The sequence below is a fragment of the Callionymus lyra genome, chromosome 3, assembly GCF_982586985.1.
Source record: "Callionymus lyra chromosome 3, fCalLyr1.hap1.1, whole genome shotgun sequence".
NCBI lineage: Eukaryota > Metazoa > Chordata > Actinopteri > Syngnathiformes > Callionymidae > Callionymus > Callionymus lyra.
The window spans coordinates 22900794-22918740 of NC_141820.1; the positions used below are offsets into that span (position 1 = coordinate 22900794).

Genomic DNA, 17947 nt, shown 5'->3' on the forward strand with positions numbered 1-17947 from the left:
GAGACACGCCAGTCATAATGTGACCCAGTAGAAGTGCAGCATCGACGAGCAACGGTTTTCACCGCCCACAGTCGTGGTCACTACAGATAATGTTTGTTTGTTCCGCAAAACATTCCAACTCTACTGTGGAAACGTTGCAGCAGTCATAATGAAAGCATGCACTTTCTTTACAAACAGGATCCATTTAAAAAGCTTTTATGTATTACTAGCAACTACAATAAATGAGACCAAGGCATTGAGCAGCTGTAGAGTAACATAATGTTTTGTTTTACCTTCATATTCAGAGTTATGTTTCATTTTTTCTAGTAAATACTATTTCCTGTCCTTTTTCTTCTAAACCCTCCTAAAAATTATAAATGAGCAGATGTCATTAGCTAAACCGATAAATAATTACAGAAGGAACTTAAAAAGAGATAATTATTAAATAACGATATATGCATGTGAAAGATTAGTATTCATCACCAAATACCCCTTTGAAATGATCATTCTCACAGCTTCAGGAAAGACATTTGAGTTACTGATGATCAATGGAAATACTCCATATTATCTTGTTCAAGTTTATTTTAATCTCATAAAATGTAATTTACATTTGTAAATCTTTCTTCTTTGTTTCTTAATTTATAGAGATTAAAAATGATTAGAGTCAAAAACAATCCTATTACTTCTGACCATTATCTTCATTTTTATAGAAGAGATGTTACTTTGTTAGTTACAGTTGATCTGTTGTCCATTTTTTTCTTCATAAAGACCAAAAAGGAATTACTATAGTTTCTTCATGTAGTTGCATGGAGACATTTGCAGTATACTTGCCTGTATGTTATCATTTTAAATATAAATTCAAATTTTTCACAATAAATGTAACACTACATCACAAATCATTGTATTTTTCGGATGCAGAAACAGGATGTGGAACTGATAAGGTTGATGTGGCTTCAACATGACAGTTGATGTTACTCCTGATCGCAAGGGACTTTTACCTGCAACCACATCACTTTCTTCTTTTCCCTCAAACAAGGGTTCAGAATGTTAACAGAAGCCAGAAAACAGTATGATTGATCAAATGTTGACTTATCACAAACTCCTAATGCACAACAGGTGGGAGATTGAAGTAGATGCAGCAGCAGAACTCCCACACTTTGGTCTCAACCAAGTACACATCCATCTTGAATACTGCCGTTTTTCAAACAAGGTGATGTTTCACAAAGACGGAATCAATCAATCAATTTTCTCAAATTGGTGACATGAACTCCAAGTACTATTGTATCTAAGTACAGATACAATGTATTCACAGGAATCAATGACCAAAACTCAGTGACACCGTTTTGCAGTGGATCTCCTACTGAAGCTTTGACAGTGATGATGAGTGAGCAGTGGGTATAACTTCATTTGAAAAGAAAAAAGAAGCACGTCTCATTGTTTACAGACCTACATACAGGCTGACCCATTACACACTGAAAAGTGCAATCTATAGTCATAACTGTTACAGTGGTATACTGTAGGTCTTCTTGCCAGTGGTCGAGGCTACTCACGCCACATTGATGGATGCCCTTAAGATGAGCAGTAATGAAACTTGTGATGCTAATGCAGTTGCTCTATATTTAGGTGGGATCTCAGCTGCGGGGGCTTCCACTGCGAGTTTGTTTCTGGAGACGCTGTGGCTTGAGGCGCTTTTAAAAAATGCATGGCAGAAGAAACTACTCTACTGGGGCAGGTGGTGGTTGGCGGGAGTGTGAAGGATGTGAGGGGGGGGGAATAGAAGTGTAATCACTGCAGGTCTCTGTTCTAATTCTACCGGTGAAAACCGTATCCATGACAACACGTCAGCAATATCATCAGAGCTTTTAGTTCTCGACGAGAGCGATGAAACAGAATCACAACCAGCTGGACATGCCGTGAATGCCCCTAAGAGTGTTTAAGAGTTTGTCTGTAACAGCGGTTTGGACGTCCTTGTTGCACTCACACCCCTCTGTTGCATGTCTAGACATGTCAATATTCCTACTCTTACGAGTTCCAATGAACAACTCTTTATCATGAACACGCACAAACAGACACACGAGAGCTCAAATGTACAAACACCAGAATCTTTTAACCAGAGTTAGTTCTATCCATTAAACAACATGTACACGACGATCCCCTTTCCTCAAGATTTCAACAGATAAATGTTCCCTGCAGTTCCAGGCTCATTATAGTCATTACATACCCGTTATACATTTTATCTCCAAATCAGAGAATTTCACAGACAAGCAGTTTTCTGAGGGTGGAAAAAAGTACTAACCTTTGCTATCATTGATTATTTCTGTCTGTTTCTGTGCATGAGCTTGTAAGATGTTGACCCCTGTGTATAATCTATACCATCACAACACTGCTGGTAGCGTGAGCTGTAAAAAAAAAGTGCCTCAAAAAAACAATTTGCTTCCTTCAAGTTCCTACAAAAGAGACAAAACAAACAGCAGCCTCAACTCTTAACCACTTGAGTGGTTTGTCTCTCAATACTGGATCCCAAGACATTTGATTGAACACAGTCAAGACAGAAGAGCAGGAAATGTAAAGAAAAAGGTAGAGTGTTATCATAGTCCTCGGTCAACTTCCATGCCTACTTACCGGTCCCTGGACGTCCCATGATGATCTGTTTGCGTGGAGCTGGGTGCGGAGACTCTGCTGGCAGTATAAGCGGTAACAGGGCAGTTGGTGTAGGATGGCAGGCTACTGGTTGTTGCAGTGACCCTAAAGAGGTCTCTTGGTGCCCTCCGGGCTTGCGGTCTCTGTCACCTGAACCAGATGTGGCTAGGACAGACCCTGCTGAGGTTAACCCAAGTGTGGTAGAGTCCAAGGGGGCAGCGTGAGAAGCCGGAGTCAGCGACTGAAAACATTTTGGTTATTAGATGTTGCCCATCATCACGTGCGTGTTTACTTTTTTCTAAATAAAGAAAAACATGTCACTGCCTTACCGTGCTAGATGTGACAAGAACTAGAGTAGATGTGGGATTTCGCAGGAGAGCTGCTCCATTTGTGGCTCCATTGATTGGAACTGGGGCCTGTAGACCTGGTGGAGTAGCATGTTGGACATTGCTGTGCTCTCTAGACCGACTCCTCTCTCGTTTTCCGAGTGGGCCATCCGAGAATTTTGTAAGTGGGACATCTGGGTTGCGGACTATAACTGGTGAATCACGGAGGGGGACAATACGACGTGATGAAGGTTCCTGAGGCAGTGGAGATGGAGGGGTTGGGGAAACAAGCATGGGTGGAGGCGTAGAGGCAGCAGAAGAGGAAGGTCGGCTGGTGGCGCTGCGTGGACGAGGAAACGAAAGTGATGAGGGTGTTGTTGTTTGACTCTGAGGGGAAAGGACTCGGAATGCAGCAGTATTATGAGTGAGATTGTTGTCACCACTTCCTGTGCCCACAAAATGCTGCTGCTCATGTTTAGACTGGTAATCCTGAACTGTAGTCAATGTAGAAAGAGTGTGGTTGTCTAACTTTCTCTTGCTGGGGCTCATTGGTACTGTGAAGGTCAGATTGGTTTGAAAAGTAGGTACAATGCCGGACAGGTGGCGATCTCTCTCAGATCCTGGGGTTCCAATTTTGGTACCACTTAACTGCCGATGACGGCGCGGGGTCAATGATGCAGGTGGAGTAATTGGGCTGAAATTTGCAGGGCGGAAGCAAAAGTGAGGAGAGGGAGAAGGGGAGGGAGTTGGTGAGAATGGCGACTGGTTGGAAATGGGAGAAAATGAAGGAGTTCCTGATCCGGAGCTTCCCAGAGAGACAAGCATAGTGGCTGCCTCACACTCGTCAAAATCAAAACGAGAGATGTCCTGGGGCAGCAGAGAGGGGAGAACTAGACGAGGCCGAGAATCTCCTCCACGGCTGCTAGCTTCACTACTTTCTCGTGATGTTTCATCCCAGTCAAATTCTGAACTGGCTCGCCCACCACCTAATCGGAGATCTGATGGGGTCAATGTACCAGTGCTTCCTGCACCACCGCGATCTCGCACTGCTCCACTGGCTTCCATTTCTTTGGTCCTCATTGAGAGATGTCGTGAGCAATATCCACGGCGCTGCGACTCCTTGGAGCATCCCTCCCGGGAGCAAAGTCTCCTCCACTGTTTACCATTGAACTTTTTGCGGATTCCGGTTGGTGTGCAGACCACATCTCCCTTCTTATATTTCTGCTGAGCAGCAGTGAGTGGAGTGCGGGATCGTGAAGAAGATGTGGGAGTTGAACCTGATCCAGACCCATTATTACTACCATGCCCCCCAGCAGACGAGACTCCTAAAACCTTCTCTGCTCTAGATGAAGATGATGAAGAAGAAGAGATTGGAGGAAGAGGAGGGAGCTGTGGTGTGGAGATAACTGTGGCAGCACCTGCTGAGTCAAGTCCGAGCAGTAAAGGGGAAGGGGTAGGGTGTGTATTCAAGGACAGGTGCGCTGGGGAGATCCCAATGCCTCGAACAACTGGCAGGTGAGGGTTGAGGTAGCTAGGTGGGGGCTTTGAAACAATATGGCGATGTTGTGGAAGTGCCATGGGTTTGGCCCCCGGTATAATTGTCCCCATAGGGACCATGTTATAGTGGGACACTTCTCTGTCTTCCTCTGGTGTGAGTGGCATGTATGAGTGGTGTTGATGTTGTTGCTGTTGCATTGCACTATTCTCCCTTTCTCTGTCCATCTCTCTTTCCCGTTTTCGCTGATTGTCTCTGTCAATTTCCCACTCCCTTCCAGGCGCCAGGTTAAGGACTGATGCCTGGGTTACTGAAGAGGTTATGATGGAGCTTGTGGAGGAAACGGCCACTATGCCTGGAAAGGAAATTCCCCTTCCCAACATAGCTGCCATTCCTGGCATCATACCTTGGCTCAAACGACACACCTCCTGTTCAACGTCTATTTCTTCTCTGTCTTCCTGATCTCTTTTTTGGTCGGTATCTCCCTCCTCTTCTTCCCTTCCATATCCAGATGGCATATCCAAGTCCCACGGTGGCACTAGGAGCCGGAGTGTTTGTCGGGACACCCACACTGCCTGGGTGGCGCTGGCAACCCCCCTTCCTTCTTCCTTTTCACTCACAGAGGAATGTCTTTCTTCGGATAAGAGAACGCGGTAACGATTAGCAACTGCAGGATGAGTATCCACTTGGGTCACCACTCCTTCTCTGTACCATGGTCCTTCACTGCCTTCATTGCTGAATGGTACACAAACATGGGTGCCAATAGGTATTGGTTGTACACCTGGAGGTGGTGCATCGAGGATAATATCAACAACCCCTGGGGGATTGTTGTTTCTGTATGGAAAGCGGCACAGTGTTTTCTCACCATTCAATTGCACCTCAAGGTTACCATATTCCCCACTGACCTTACGAACCACCCCAGCTCGAAACACCAATGTTAAACTTCTGTCATTTCTACTCTCTCCATTTTCACTTGTTTTAATTGGCTGTCGGGCAAGAACACGTTGATTTTTAAGCCCTTTGGCCAGAGCATCTGTAAGTGCATCAGGGAGACTTGAAGCTAAATGGTTAGAGATAGTATTTTGAGCATCACCAACAACCTCTAAATCGGCTGAGTGCTCGCTGGCAGTGTCTGTTGAAGAGCAACGAGGCAAGGGGCTGGGAGACACTCGCTCTCCACCGCTCACTCCATCTACTTCGCTTGGGGGTCCTCTTTCCACTCCCAATGATAGAATTGGGGGTCCAGGTGAGCTGTCCTGAGATACTAGCATGCCAGGGGCCGTAGGGTAGAGATCAACTAGGCTGTTTATCCGACTGCTACCGTCAGGATTTGAGACACTAGTGGGACTTGCACATCCAATTGACCCTGTATAAAATGCCCCACTGAGAAGAGGAGGTGGTGTGCTGGATGATGGATTACTAGTAGTTGAGCAGTGTTCTGATGTGTACTTCTTCTTGGGAACTCTAGCTTTAAAGGTGGCTGTTTTCCGACTGGAAGTAGGATTTGGGCTGTTGCTGGCGCTCGGTGTACTACTATTACTGCAGCTGCTACCACTGCTGTCACTGTGGCTGCCACCACTCAAAACCAACAGCCTTGGTTTGTCATCTGATGGTGGCACAATTTTACTAGAGTCAACAAGTATCCCCGATAGCCTGTCCCTGCCTGGGCACTCAGTGTCCCCTGTCCTGATTGGCTCCTCTAGGGAGGATTGAAAATGAGACGAGAAGGAGGAGGCTGCTTGGCTTTGAGGAGATCTGCATTGATCTCTCTCTCTGTTCTCATCAGAGTCTCTTTTCTCTCCTCCTTCTACTGCCTCTCCTGCTCCACGTCGCTTCCCCCCTTTTGTCCTTGTTGAAGGGGGGGATCGCCGTCCCTGCTTTTTTATTGGTTTCATCTTATCATCTAGTTAATCCTTGCTTCACAATTAAATTGAATATGTATATATTCCAAATATCTTCTCCTGTACATATGTTTTTAAATCCCTTCTGCTTCTTTTTTAGCCTGTGCAACGGTTACTGTTCCGTCTTCACCAAGGGATAGTCCAGATTCTTGAAGAAAATCTGAAAAAGAAAGACGGACAGAGAGTCAAAAATATATTTGGGGTTGACAAGCAAAATTACTTTATTTCAATGGGTTCACTCAACACAGCTAATTAGAAACCGAGGTCATAATAATCATAAAAGTTGTTTTGAATATAATCTTAATTTATTGCCTGCTGCCAATCGGAGGTAAGATTTGTTGACAGCAGTCTAAGCAAAGAGGCCCGGACCTTACTTCACACAAGACTAATATAGCACTTCTAGGAAAAATAACTTTCAATAAGTTAACATTTTCAGACAATATCAGCATATTCCATATCTGAATATTCCATTGGGAAATGGCCAAAAGAGAAGGGACCTCAACTCGTTGCTTAATCTTGAATCAGGCTGCAGCAACAGACAGAGTTGGCCATCCTGGCACATTTTGTGCGGGATAAGCCTTACTTTTACTATTGGAAACATAGCCAACCCCAGAGTGGAAAAAGGGCTGAATAACCAACAGCACTCTAATGTTTAGAGCAAACTTTTGTTTACTCAAACAGGAATTATACAAATTACTTGCTTGACATAGTCAAAGAAACCTTAAGTAGGTGAACTACACCAGATGTGCTCCCAAGAAGACATGAGCATTACCCGTCGAACACTAAATGCATTCCTCACAATATTTTGTCATTGAGACATTGTAATGACGTTTTCCTTTCATACAAAAAGGTGTGAGCTTTATAATTGGACTTGTACTTAAAAGGCCTCGCGTAGAATCGGACGCCACAGTATCACTTCTTCTGAGAATAAGCAGCTTCTCACCTGCCCTTAGTTGAAATATTGCCAGGCTAGGATAGTGACATGATCTTCAACTGGTCCAGAGACCATAGGAACAGCTGCTTGACACTCATTTGAAATCTTGAAAGTAAGTAAGTAAGTTATTAAGTAAGTAAGTAAGTCAGTCATATTTGTAGAGCGCTTTTCTAGACCAGGGTCACAAGGAAGCGGACAAGTTCACATCCAAAGGAAATGCCTAAAGTCAGTTGTTGTTTTTATGCTGTGCTCTAGATTAAGAATAGTCTCGAAGAACACACTCCTTAGTTGTACATAAATAACTGAAAAACAAAAACTCATTGTGAGCCTTTATCTCTTTCATTCGTGCTCGATTGTGTTCCTCAACTTTTAGCTCGACTTGAGAACAAAGTAATCACCCGGTCTTACATCGAATCGACCTAAAAAAAAGGTTCAAATCTTCCAATACTGTCATTTACAAATGTGATTCACAATGAATTCATGTCATGAACACGTTCTACTCACATTAAAGAAGCGCATCCACACCAGCTGGTTATAAAACGTCAGTGTTGAACAACATGTAGCTTTACAACTCTCCATGGAAATAGTGAGGAGCAGTTTTGCTATTTGCCCGGACAAGCCTTTCCGCACTCACACACACGCTGCTTTTTGGCGGAGGCAGCATAGGCGGGGGAATTCCTTCTTTACTCACGCGCTAAAACCCTCCTTGTCTCTCTCGCTCGCTCGCTCAGAGGCGACCTTTATCTTGTGTTTGAAAGCAGACTTGATCCACCCCTACAAACTCCACTTCCTGTAGAAGGACCATTACCTAACTCTGTGTTACTTTTCATTCTTCAATTTCTTATTCACAGTAGCATGTTTTCATTTTTATCTCCTTCCCACATTTTTTCTCTTTCCTTCTCTCGCTTTTTTTTAAACCCCTCATATCTCTCTGCCCTTCTCTCCACTCCATCTTAATCTGGGTCCAGTCATCAAGAATAGCAGACTTGTTCGGAGCGATTGTTATTCCACACCAGAGTCATTCACGTCTGCTCTATGCCACGAGTCATTCAGAAAACGATCACCCTCATTCACTACATGTCTGCCATTTTGAAAACAAGCTAAACTCATGTATATTCTGGAAGCTGAATTGTCGTTCGTTTGTTTGCTGTGAGAGTGATGAGGGAAATGCATAAAAGAAAATTAGATTTAAATAGAATAATTGAAAATACTAAGTACATCAAAGTCTAACTAAATGAGTAACATAAAATAAATAGAATAGAAACTGGAGTAGAACAGTGCAGATCATTACATCAGCCCAAAGTCAAGGTCAAGAGAGGATGACCTAAAGTCAAAGCCTGAGGAGATAGTCGGGGTTCAAATCTGTCAAGAAATAGCTGGCGAGCAACAACAATCTCAAAAGCAGTACTGAGGGAACAGTAGAAAAGATCGTCAATATTAGCATCTACAACGCTAGTTTTATCAGCATCCATTTTTTTTTAAAAGAATATTTAAAAAGAACCAAGCAGTATTTAAATAAATTAAACATATGGCAGTTCCTGGGTTTCTGGAACTCAAAGCATTAAAACACGAGCACTAAAGTGGAAGCTTGGGCCACAGTGTGGGCATGAGGATGAGGATCTGACATCTGTTATTTTGCAGACAGTAAAATGCTGTACTTTACTCAGATGGAGATCGTTTGATCCACAGGCCCTTAAAGTTATTTTAATGGATTTGATTGGAAACTATTTTAATAACGTCATGTGTCAACGTCTCATTGCTTATGTCGTTTTATATTATATTAATGTCTCTGGTTTCGCTACAAAAAATGTTTTTTTTAGTCTTAGGGTTTTTAAAATGGTGAAAACACTAAAATTACTTTACTATTTATATGTACTAGTCATGGTAATATCGATCACAGTTCTTAACTGGGGTTTTTTATTAGATGTAAGAAGGTCGTATTATAGTGGCTAGTTTTTTGAAGTGAATGTAAATAAGGCCCAGTGCCTAATGTGTACAATTATATATGTTCCATGGGGTTTAAATCTCACATGTCTGTTTTAGCCCGTGTAATGCATTGTAACGTCAGTGTTCTTACTGCGACCTCCCACAGACATTAATTGCGGTTACATTTATGTTTACCCTTATCCTTCTAAGAAAAAGTCTCAGTAACCTTGAAATAGCAGGAAAGAATGTGTACACAAATTAAATAATAAAATCTGTCATCCTGTCAGGTTGAAATTATTTAATATTGTTAGCATATTTTATTAAGTAAGTAAGTAAGTAATATTTATTTATACATCGCTTTTCGAGACCAGGGTCACAAAGCGCTTAGACAATCAAAACAATACTCAAAAAAGTACATACTTTAAAGATCAAGATAATACTGAGAACAACACATGAGTTCGAGAAATTCAAGGAAAAGCCTGAACAAATAGAAACGTCTTAAGGTGTTTCTTAAAGGAGTCAGTAGATCCATCAAGCGCAAAGAGAGAGAGGAAGATCGTTCCAAAGCTTAGGAGCAACAGCCTGAAAAGATTTCTCTCCTCTGGTCCTGAGCCGTGTGCGTGGAACCATAAGTAGATTCTGATCCACAGACCTCAGAGCCCGAGCTGGGGTGTAAGGCTGGATCAGATCAGTGATGTAAGGAGGAGTCTGACCATGAATAGATCTGAAAGTAAGAACCAGAATTTTAAAGTTGATCCTGAAAGAAACTGGAAGCCAGTGAAGAGTTTTAAGGATCGGAGAAATGTGAGTTCTTCTACTTGTTCATACTTTGACAACCGTCTGGATGTCACCGTCATTGTAACCATTCAGGTGATAATGTATATGAAACGTTGAGAAAAGTGAAAAAAGAACAAGAAAGATAATAAACAGCAGCCATGTTTTAAGAGGCAAGTCGAACATTGACTTTCCAAGATGGGCGCCTGCTTGAAGACCATGTCGCCAAGCGCAGAGAAACTCTTTTTCGAGCTGATAAGTCGTGATATCCAAACAAACCATAAAATAATTTGGCAGCGGCCCAGTTGCTCGGTCACGATGGTGGTGTGCTACGTGTGTTTACTCAGTAGTGCAACAGCTGGTGTCGGAGTCATGGCCCTCATGATAAGCGCCTCGACAAAAACCTGATGCAACTTGCAGCTCCGTGTGTGAAACGCAGCAGAGGAGACATATGGCTGCTATAGTAGGCATGTGGCTCCTATATCACTGGTCATAGTGGAGCGTCCTGCCCATCAGACACACTCGTAGCACGAGTTTACAAGTTCACTGTTTGTACAAGAGTGTTTACCCTCTCGCAGTGTGACATGTACTCATAGTAGCTGTGACTCCAGAGCACCACTATGCCATTTTAAGTATAAGGGAGCAAAATATAAAATACTTATTTTTGGCTAAGAGTCCATTCTTGCCATCATGATAGGTGACCTACCATTTTTTTCAACCTACTCACTTACTTGTTGATCTTCCAAACTTTAATGATCCACTTATAGCGCTTTTAGCACATTTATACTTCATTCATTGCACTGTTTGACGTTTTTTGCACTGTGTTTATTATTACCATTTCTCTTTCATATTTTGTACATATTCTCATTTTTGTTACTCATTCCAGAGTCATCCACAACCACGGAAAATTCCATGTATGTATACCGATATGTACTGGCGAATAAAGCTGCTCTTTAATCTAATCGAGGGCTTGCAAGACATTCCCATGCCAGAGCTTGAGTGAATGTTCAAAGTCAAAACCCGACAGCATTCTCAACAACTGTCTGATGCCGCACACACAGCTACAAGTCACTTGTGATTTCTAAAAGGGGGGGGGGGGTCTCTAACCCTTCAGCTACTTAAACCTTAAACGTTTGGTCATGATCTAGTGTTTACGGCAGTGTGCCGGGGCCTGGATTGGAACTGATTGGAAAATCGAGGGATTTGCCTCCTGGCTAAGCTCCTTTTCATTCACCACAGTGCGGCGGAGTGAATTTATTAGCACTTCAGCGGTTCCCATTGTCCAATCAATCACAACTCACTCTGTTCACTGGCGAATACTGAACTGGTGAAAAAAAAATCATGAGTTAGACGAGCTGTAAAGCAAAATAGCGTTAGAACCCATTGATATTCGAATAAAATAAATATATTTGTTCCTCAACACAGAACACTATGAATTAAATTCCTTGTTATAGATAGAGATATAAACGCTGCCATGCCACAACAATAGAAACTTACACATAAATATATCTTCCCAACACGTTCTACGTATATGACTTGTTAATTGAATATCTATTGCATATTAGATAAATAACACCCTTTTTTGACAATTGTATCTTCCTGGTCAATATTCTTTAGACTCCTTTAAATCACAGTATTTTAGGAATCCTTTAAGGCGTTGTCTCGGACATAGATAAACTGATTTGTTTCCGTTTCAAATACTGAATCCTCAACCTACATAATGTAGAACTGCCATATCAGGAGCAAACTTTTGGTTCAATATCCCTTAAAGTATTTACAGTATGATAGAGCACACACACACTCATCTTAAACCTCAATGGCCCAGTCTCTTGAAGGGCACCTTTAAAGGAATTTCTCCTCAGAGATTAAATAAAATCGAGTTCCACGCAAGGAGCCTGAAATCCTACTTTAAAGGCACCGAGAGCCAAGCAGCACCCAGAAGTGTTCCGTGAAAAGATCCCGGGATCAATCAACTGTTTTGGGCAGAGTCCTGAGAAAAGTAGGATTTCAGTCCCAACAGTTAGATCAATAATGGGTTTTTAAAACCGCACCATTACAAAGTGTGGCACTTCGGGAATCCAGAGTGAAAATTTTCTCCAGGAGACACTTTGAATTATACGGAGCGTCAGAATTAAATGAAACTTAAACGATAACGCTCCATTGGAAACTATTACCACGAGCGTTTATTCTGTAACTACACTTGATCTGGTGGTGACTCAAAATGTCAAAGAGGCTGAGAATCATATCAAGAGAAGGAAGATCACAAACTCGGACCATCTTTTAGACAAGTTACACTTTCGGAAACTTGGAGAGAATAAAGAAAGGTGTGGAACTGACTAACAATGAGATGCACTTATATAAGGTAAGGTAAGGTAAGGTAGAACTTTATTGAAATTGTTTTTTTTTACAATAGCCACAGCAAATACAGCAATTTTTCATAAAAAATAAATCAAAATAAAATAAGAACAAGAACAAAGAGAAATAAAGAGAAAGAACAAGATGATACACTCTAAGTCTAAAGATAAAGACATTAATATTAACTATATTAAATATATATTTATGACATAGAAACTATACGAAAACTCCTGTTATTGATGAGCCTTCTTCTAGTAATGTTGCCTCCAGGAGATGTAAATATGTACTGTCAACAACACAGTTGCACAAGAACTACAAAGACAACTTCGACATTATTTACACGGATAACTATGTTTAAAAAGCATAAAACACATCTTCTCCCCGAGGTGTAAATCAACTGGGGAAAAAAAGATTGGTGTCATTGTGACTCTTGTTATTACATCAATACGACCATGTTGTTGTCACAGCTCTGTCCAATGTTATGCATTTATAGATCCTTATATTCTCGTGTAACTAAACATTAACCTGTGCAACAATCGAACAGCTGCTAACTTCACGAGCAGAAGAAGAAAAAAAAACTAGAGCATGTCGTCATCCCTGGTCTCGCTGGATGGTGAAAGCCCTTCAGTAGTAGCGAGTACTACCATAGTACCAGGAGTGACTCCACGACACCGCAGGCAGGGGCGGCCAGGCCTCAGTCAAGGCCGAGTCCTGCCATCACCATCATAACGGCTGGAACACGGACACGTTTGACCCCGGATAGCACGCGCGCAGGCCCAGGCGGAAGTGCATGTCAGTGTGAAAAAAAACGCCATAAACTTTGGCGACAGTAGTGGACAATAAAAGTGGGTTTTTTATTTATTTTTTATTCCGGGCCCCCATCCGAGAAGTGACAGTTGCCCGGCGGATGAAGCCGAACTTTTATCCTCGTCACAAGTGTTCAGAGAAAGAAGACAAACTAGGCCCTCGGAAGGACGACACAACAAACTGAAAGCGCTACGTTGTCGGTAAAAAAAAGAGGAAGAAAAGGTCGGTGTGTGAAGCTACACTTCTTCAGCTACACTTGTGTGGCGTTTCTTTTTATTTCTCGTGGAAAAGTTTCCAGCTCGGGTCGCACCGCTCCCTTTTTCTCTCGCACTAAATCCGCCCTCTCTCTCGTGCCTTTTTTTCGCAGGCCGGACACGGACCACCGGAGCCGCTCCGGCTTGTTTACCGACACAGTTTTCCTACCGACCGTGGATGACAACACAGACACAACATGCCCACTGCAGTAGTGCTGCAGGACAGACACTCACCGGAGCTACAGCCCGCCGCGCTGCTCCGCCGAGTCTCGATACAGGGCAGGCCGTCCAGTGTCCGCGGCTGACCGTCCGCGTCTGCTCATGGTTCCCTCGGCAGAGCAACTTAAAGAAGGAAAACTCCTGCCCTGTACATTCTACACTACATTCGCAAAATGGTGAATGAAGCCCCAAAAGCCTTGACAACCAGCCGCGCCAGCCAATCAGAGCGCGCCGACGAGTACAGTAGCCAGTGATTAGGCGAGGATGAGCGCGGGAGGCGGGGCTACGTGGCGAAGTTAAAATGATTGATGGGAGGGGATGGCCAATCGGAGTGTGGGAAAACACAGAACAGCTGTTGGGTGAGGGAGGCCGCAGCGACCAATCGGAAGGGTCCGGTGGGCGGATCTTCTGCCGCTTGCAGACAAGTCTAGCAGAAGCAGAAGTTGTTGATCTAAAAAGGCGTGTGGACGTGCAACAAGAGGGGCTTGAAGCCGGCGTAAAAGTACATTATGTAAGTCGCAAATTCTCGCATGCAAAACAGATGAATTAAAAAAAAAAAAAAAATCACAGGTCATTCTACATCTATAAAAGTTTAAGTTATTAAGAGAAGAAAACAGCTCTGGTTAGAAAACCTTACAGGTTTGAAAAATAAAATTATACCACATAATAAATTGTTTACTAAGATGGTAAGTGGAATTACAATATATTAGTACACAGTCAAACTAGAACGGTACAGGTAGTGGCCCCAGGGTCCATGTGTGGCCCTTCGTCTCAGTCACCAAACATGATATTTATCGACCACTAAGGACTTGCCCACGTGGTGAGTCATAATTTCCAATGTTATCTTTTTTCCTGCTGGTTTCAAACTGACCATAAACTTGTAATGCCCTAAGTAAACAAGAAGACACAATGACACTATACTATAATAGTAGCACCAAAATATGAAGTAACAGAAAAGGTTTTTTTTTAAAAGAAGATGTGGAAGAGAGGAAACCTGTGCGGATACAACTTTTATCTGTTTTTACACTGTCAAGTTGTGAGTATTACAAAACAAGATCTTGTGAGTAAACTGAAAAGTAATGCAAAATGAATTGCCAATTAGAACCATTTTGTTGGTGATTTGCCAAAATAGAGGTTTCAATTTTTACATTTTAAAAATGTATGTGTTTTAGTACCCCTAAACTTCAGCCAACTAGCACCTTATTAGAGCTGTAAGAGTATTTTCAACTGAAATAAGATAGTATTTCCCCAGACCCTCTTTAATTAAAAGATAAAGTATGAATCAGAACATGTTTATTGCCAGTCTTGTCAACCAAAAACAGGATTTATTTTAATTATTTTTGTTTTTTGGTCACAGAGTAAAGAGAATTAAATAAATGAAATTCAATTAAAGTTACATATACATTTTTGAAAGTAAGTTAGTAAGTAAGTAATTTATATTTAAAGAGCGCTTTTCCAGACCTGGGTCACAAAGCGCTTAAACAATCAAAACAATACTCACTAAAATATATTTAAAAGATCAAGATAACACCAAGAACAACACAGGAGTTTCAGAAAATCAAGGAAATGCCTGCACAAATAAGATGTTTCTTGAGGGAGTCAGTAGATCCATCAAGCCATTAAAATACATTTAAAATACTTATTAAATACATTAAATAATAATAGATTAATACTAATAAATGTAAAAAATATATGAATTAACAGATAACTAACTGGTAAAAAGATAACGATTGTTGAAAAAGGATAAAAACAATTGTTGAGTGGGTTAAACGCTGTAGTTCCAAATGCAACTAACAACAGGTATTGACTCAGTAGTCTCTCGCTTCTCTATCAACCAATAAACGCGTCGATATTCCACTAACTCCCGCCCTCGAGCCAATGAGCGCCGCCGTATCTGGCCTCTACGTCACCGCGCTCTCTTGCCATTGGCTGAGACCGGCCAGGTCTGCAGGCCAATGTCCGCCTGCTGCGGTGAGGTCATCACGCTTGTTGCCATCAGCTCAACAAGGAAAGGGTGAACCTGCCGTGAGTGAGCGGGTCCCCCGGAGAGTGTGACCCACATACACCGCGGCCTGCACTGAGACAGGTGTTTGTGCACGATGCGCGTGCGTGTGTGTGGAGTTGTGAGAGAATCTTCTTTCTATAGCTCACAGGCACAGATGGCGAGTTTGGCTGGACGGCTGCGGTCCTTCAGTCCTGGACTCACACCAACACACACATCTACTCGCTGAGTTCCAACATGCCTGTGCGTTACATAAGCCACACACACACACACATACACACACACAAAGACACTAATCTGATGACACACACACACCAATAGTTGTGTCATGGGCTCTACATGTGTGTGACATTGGGAAGGGCAGGTGCAACTTGGACTCGTAAATCATCCAAGTGTGGCCCACTTATAGGTGAGTGGGGGTCCCCCCTCGACACGCCTGAGACGCGCAGAAGTGCCGCAGCTGCTCCGTCACCACAGTCGAGTGTGTGTCGCTGAATGTAGGGCGAGTACAGCACGCAAGGCTGTTTCATAAGGAGGGAGGAGGGGAGGAGGGGAGGAGAGAGAGAGAGAGAGAGAGAGAGAGAGAGAGAGAGAGAGAGAGAGAGAGAGAGAGAGAGAGAGAGAGAGAGAGGAGAGAGAGAGAGAGGGTCCCCCTAAATCCAAGGACTGAATAAATGATTTGACAACTAACTAATATGTTTCATTTCATTGTAACGACAGAAGCTCAAACAACAATAACTTCTAAAAAAAAATACTTCCTCTGTACGTCATTTGACTCATTACATATTTATTACACGTCTTTTTTAAACAATGTCATTACTCATGTTATTTACTAAATGACTCATTGTAATGGCCGTATGTATTTTTTTTACTCTCCATTTGTGTGTCGAACACTTGCTGCTTTAATCTGACGTGTGAAAACTCACTGCCGCAGAAGTCATTTGTCAATGAGCAACACGGATCTCAGTGGGATTAGAACCTAAGAATTCTGAGAAGGAGGTGCAGAGCTGCAGCTGATCCGACTCACTAAACACATTAGAGACACTTATCTGCTGAAGAGTTCGACTCACACACCCGCTTTGTGTGTGGGGGTGAGTCTGTGCGTTTGCGTGTGTGTGTGTGTGTGTGTGTGTGTGTGTGTGTGTGTGTGTGTGTGTGTGTGTGTGTGTGTCAGAGAGAGATGTAATGTAACGTCATATGTGTGTGTAACTGAAGTCGCTTAAAACTATTCATAGTTCAGTCACTGAAATAATGTAAACCATTAAAATATGGGCGTTTTTGTCCCATTATTATTATTAAATGCACAAAGAATAGTCTACAAATAGCCAATGGGTTGCTGATGTTGTTTGATATCCACAAATGTGAATTTAACGTTTTAAATTTGTTTTTCATTTGAGACAAAAATGCTTACGTAAAACTAGAATGTTATGGCATTTATTAATTTCTCATTTTATTCTTTCATTCTGTACTGCCACCACAACACATCTTATGTTGCGTTTTCAACATTGGCAAATTGTGATCCGAAAAAAATTGACACAATTCTGTTGTATGTTGTAATACAAAAACTGTCCAGCAGATAGCGCCATATCGTTGTTAACGTTCTGATAAATGAACAACGTGGCGTAAACTATGTTCGACTCCCACACGCGCATCATCAAATAGCGCGAGAATAATCCCTCTCGAACTCAATAGAACATATTTAGTAATGCTTAATAACAACTTTTTTTTTTTTAAAAAACCCGAACATTTTAAATAAAACGATGCTAGTTGAAGTAAAAATGCTTTTTTTTAAACTCAATAAATACTTAAAAGTATCCTCCACATAAAAGCAACATACCTTCAAGCCAACACGCTCAAACTTAGGAATACAACTAAATGTTATTCCTAGTTAAAAAGTGATAAACTCATAGTAATAAATTAACCTAAAATAAGTTCTTAATGATTAACAATCTGTCAATCTTAATCCGTCACGCTCGGTGTCGAAACACCAGAGAGGTCAGGAGGTCACGACAGTCTTGTGGCCAGTGAAAGCAAGAGGTTTGCTTGCTCATTGAGCTTTGACCTCCGACCTTCAGTCCCAGCTTGAGCCCCAACGTCTGTCAATCACTTTCTCGTGATCACGTCACATTGTCCTTTTGTGATCATTGACCGCATTTTTTTTGTTTTGTTTTGTTCCAGTTCCTAATTTAAAACTTTTTTCCACAGAAGAACTTCTGTGCAGACGAAGCCACGACTGATCAGTCTAGACTCCAACGAGCCAGCAGTTGATTTTCAGGGGTAATGACAGACTCTGGATTCAACCGCAAAACTGCGGGTTTAGCTAACACCCGCTAGA

General features: G+C 42.2%; 1 protein-coding gene across 3 annotated transcripts in view; it reads right to left on the reverse strand.

Annotated features, from left to right (window-relative positions):
• cica (capicua transcriptional repressor a) overlaps positions 1-13802 on the reverse strand; it is a 30592-nt gene extending 16790 nt beyond the window's left edge. Inside the window, exons 1-3 of one of the 3 annotated variants that reach the window (XM_087787118.1) lie at positions 13626-13802; positions 2949-6501; positions 2602-2860 (exon numbers count right to left, since the gene is read on the reverse strand). In XM_087787118.1, the coding sequence (XP_087643244.1) occupies positions 2602-2860; positions 2949-6335 (3646 nt within the window). In that variant the 5' untranslated portion in view covers positions 6336-6501; positions 13626-13802. Of the gene's footprint in view, positions 1-2601; positions 2861-2948; positions 6502-7779; positions 8068-13625 lie in introns of those variants that run through there. The other 2 variants (XM_087787120.1, XM_087787119.1) reach the window with 2 other exon arrangements.
• Positions 13803-17947: the final 4145 nt, after the last annotated feature.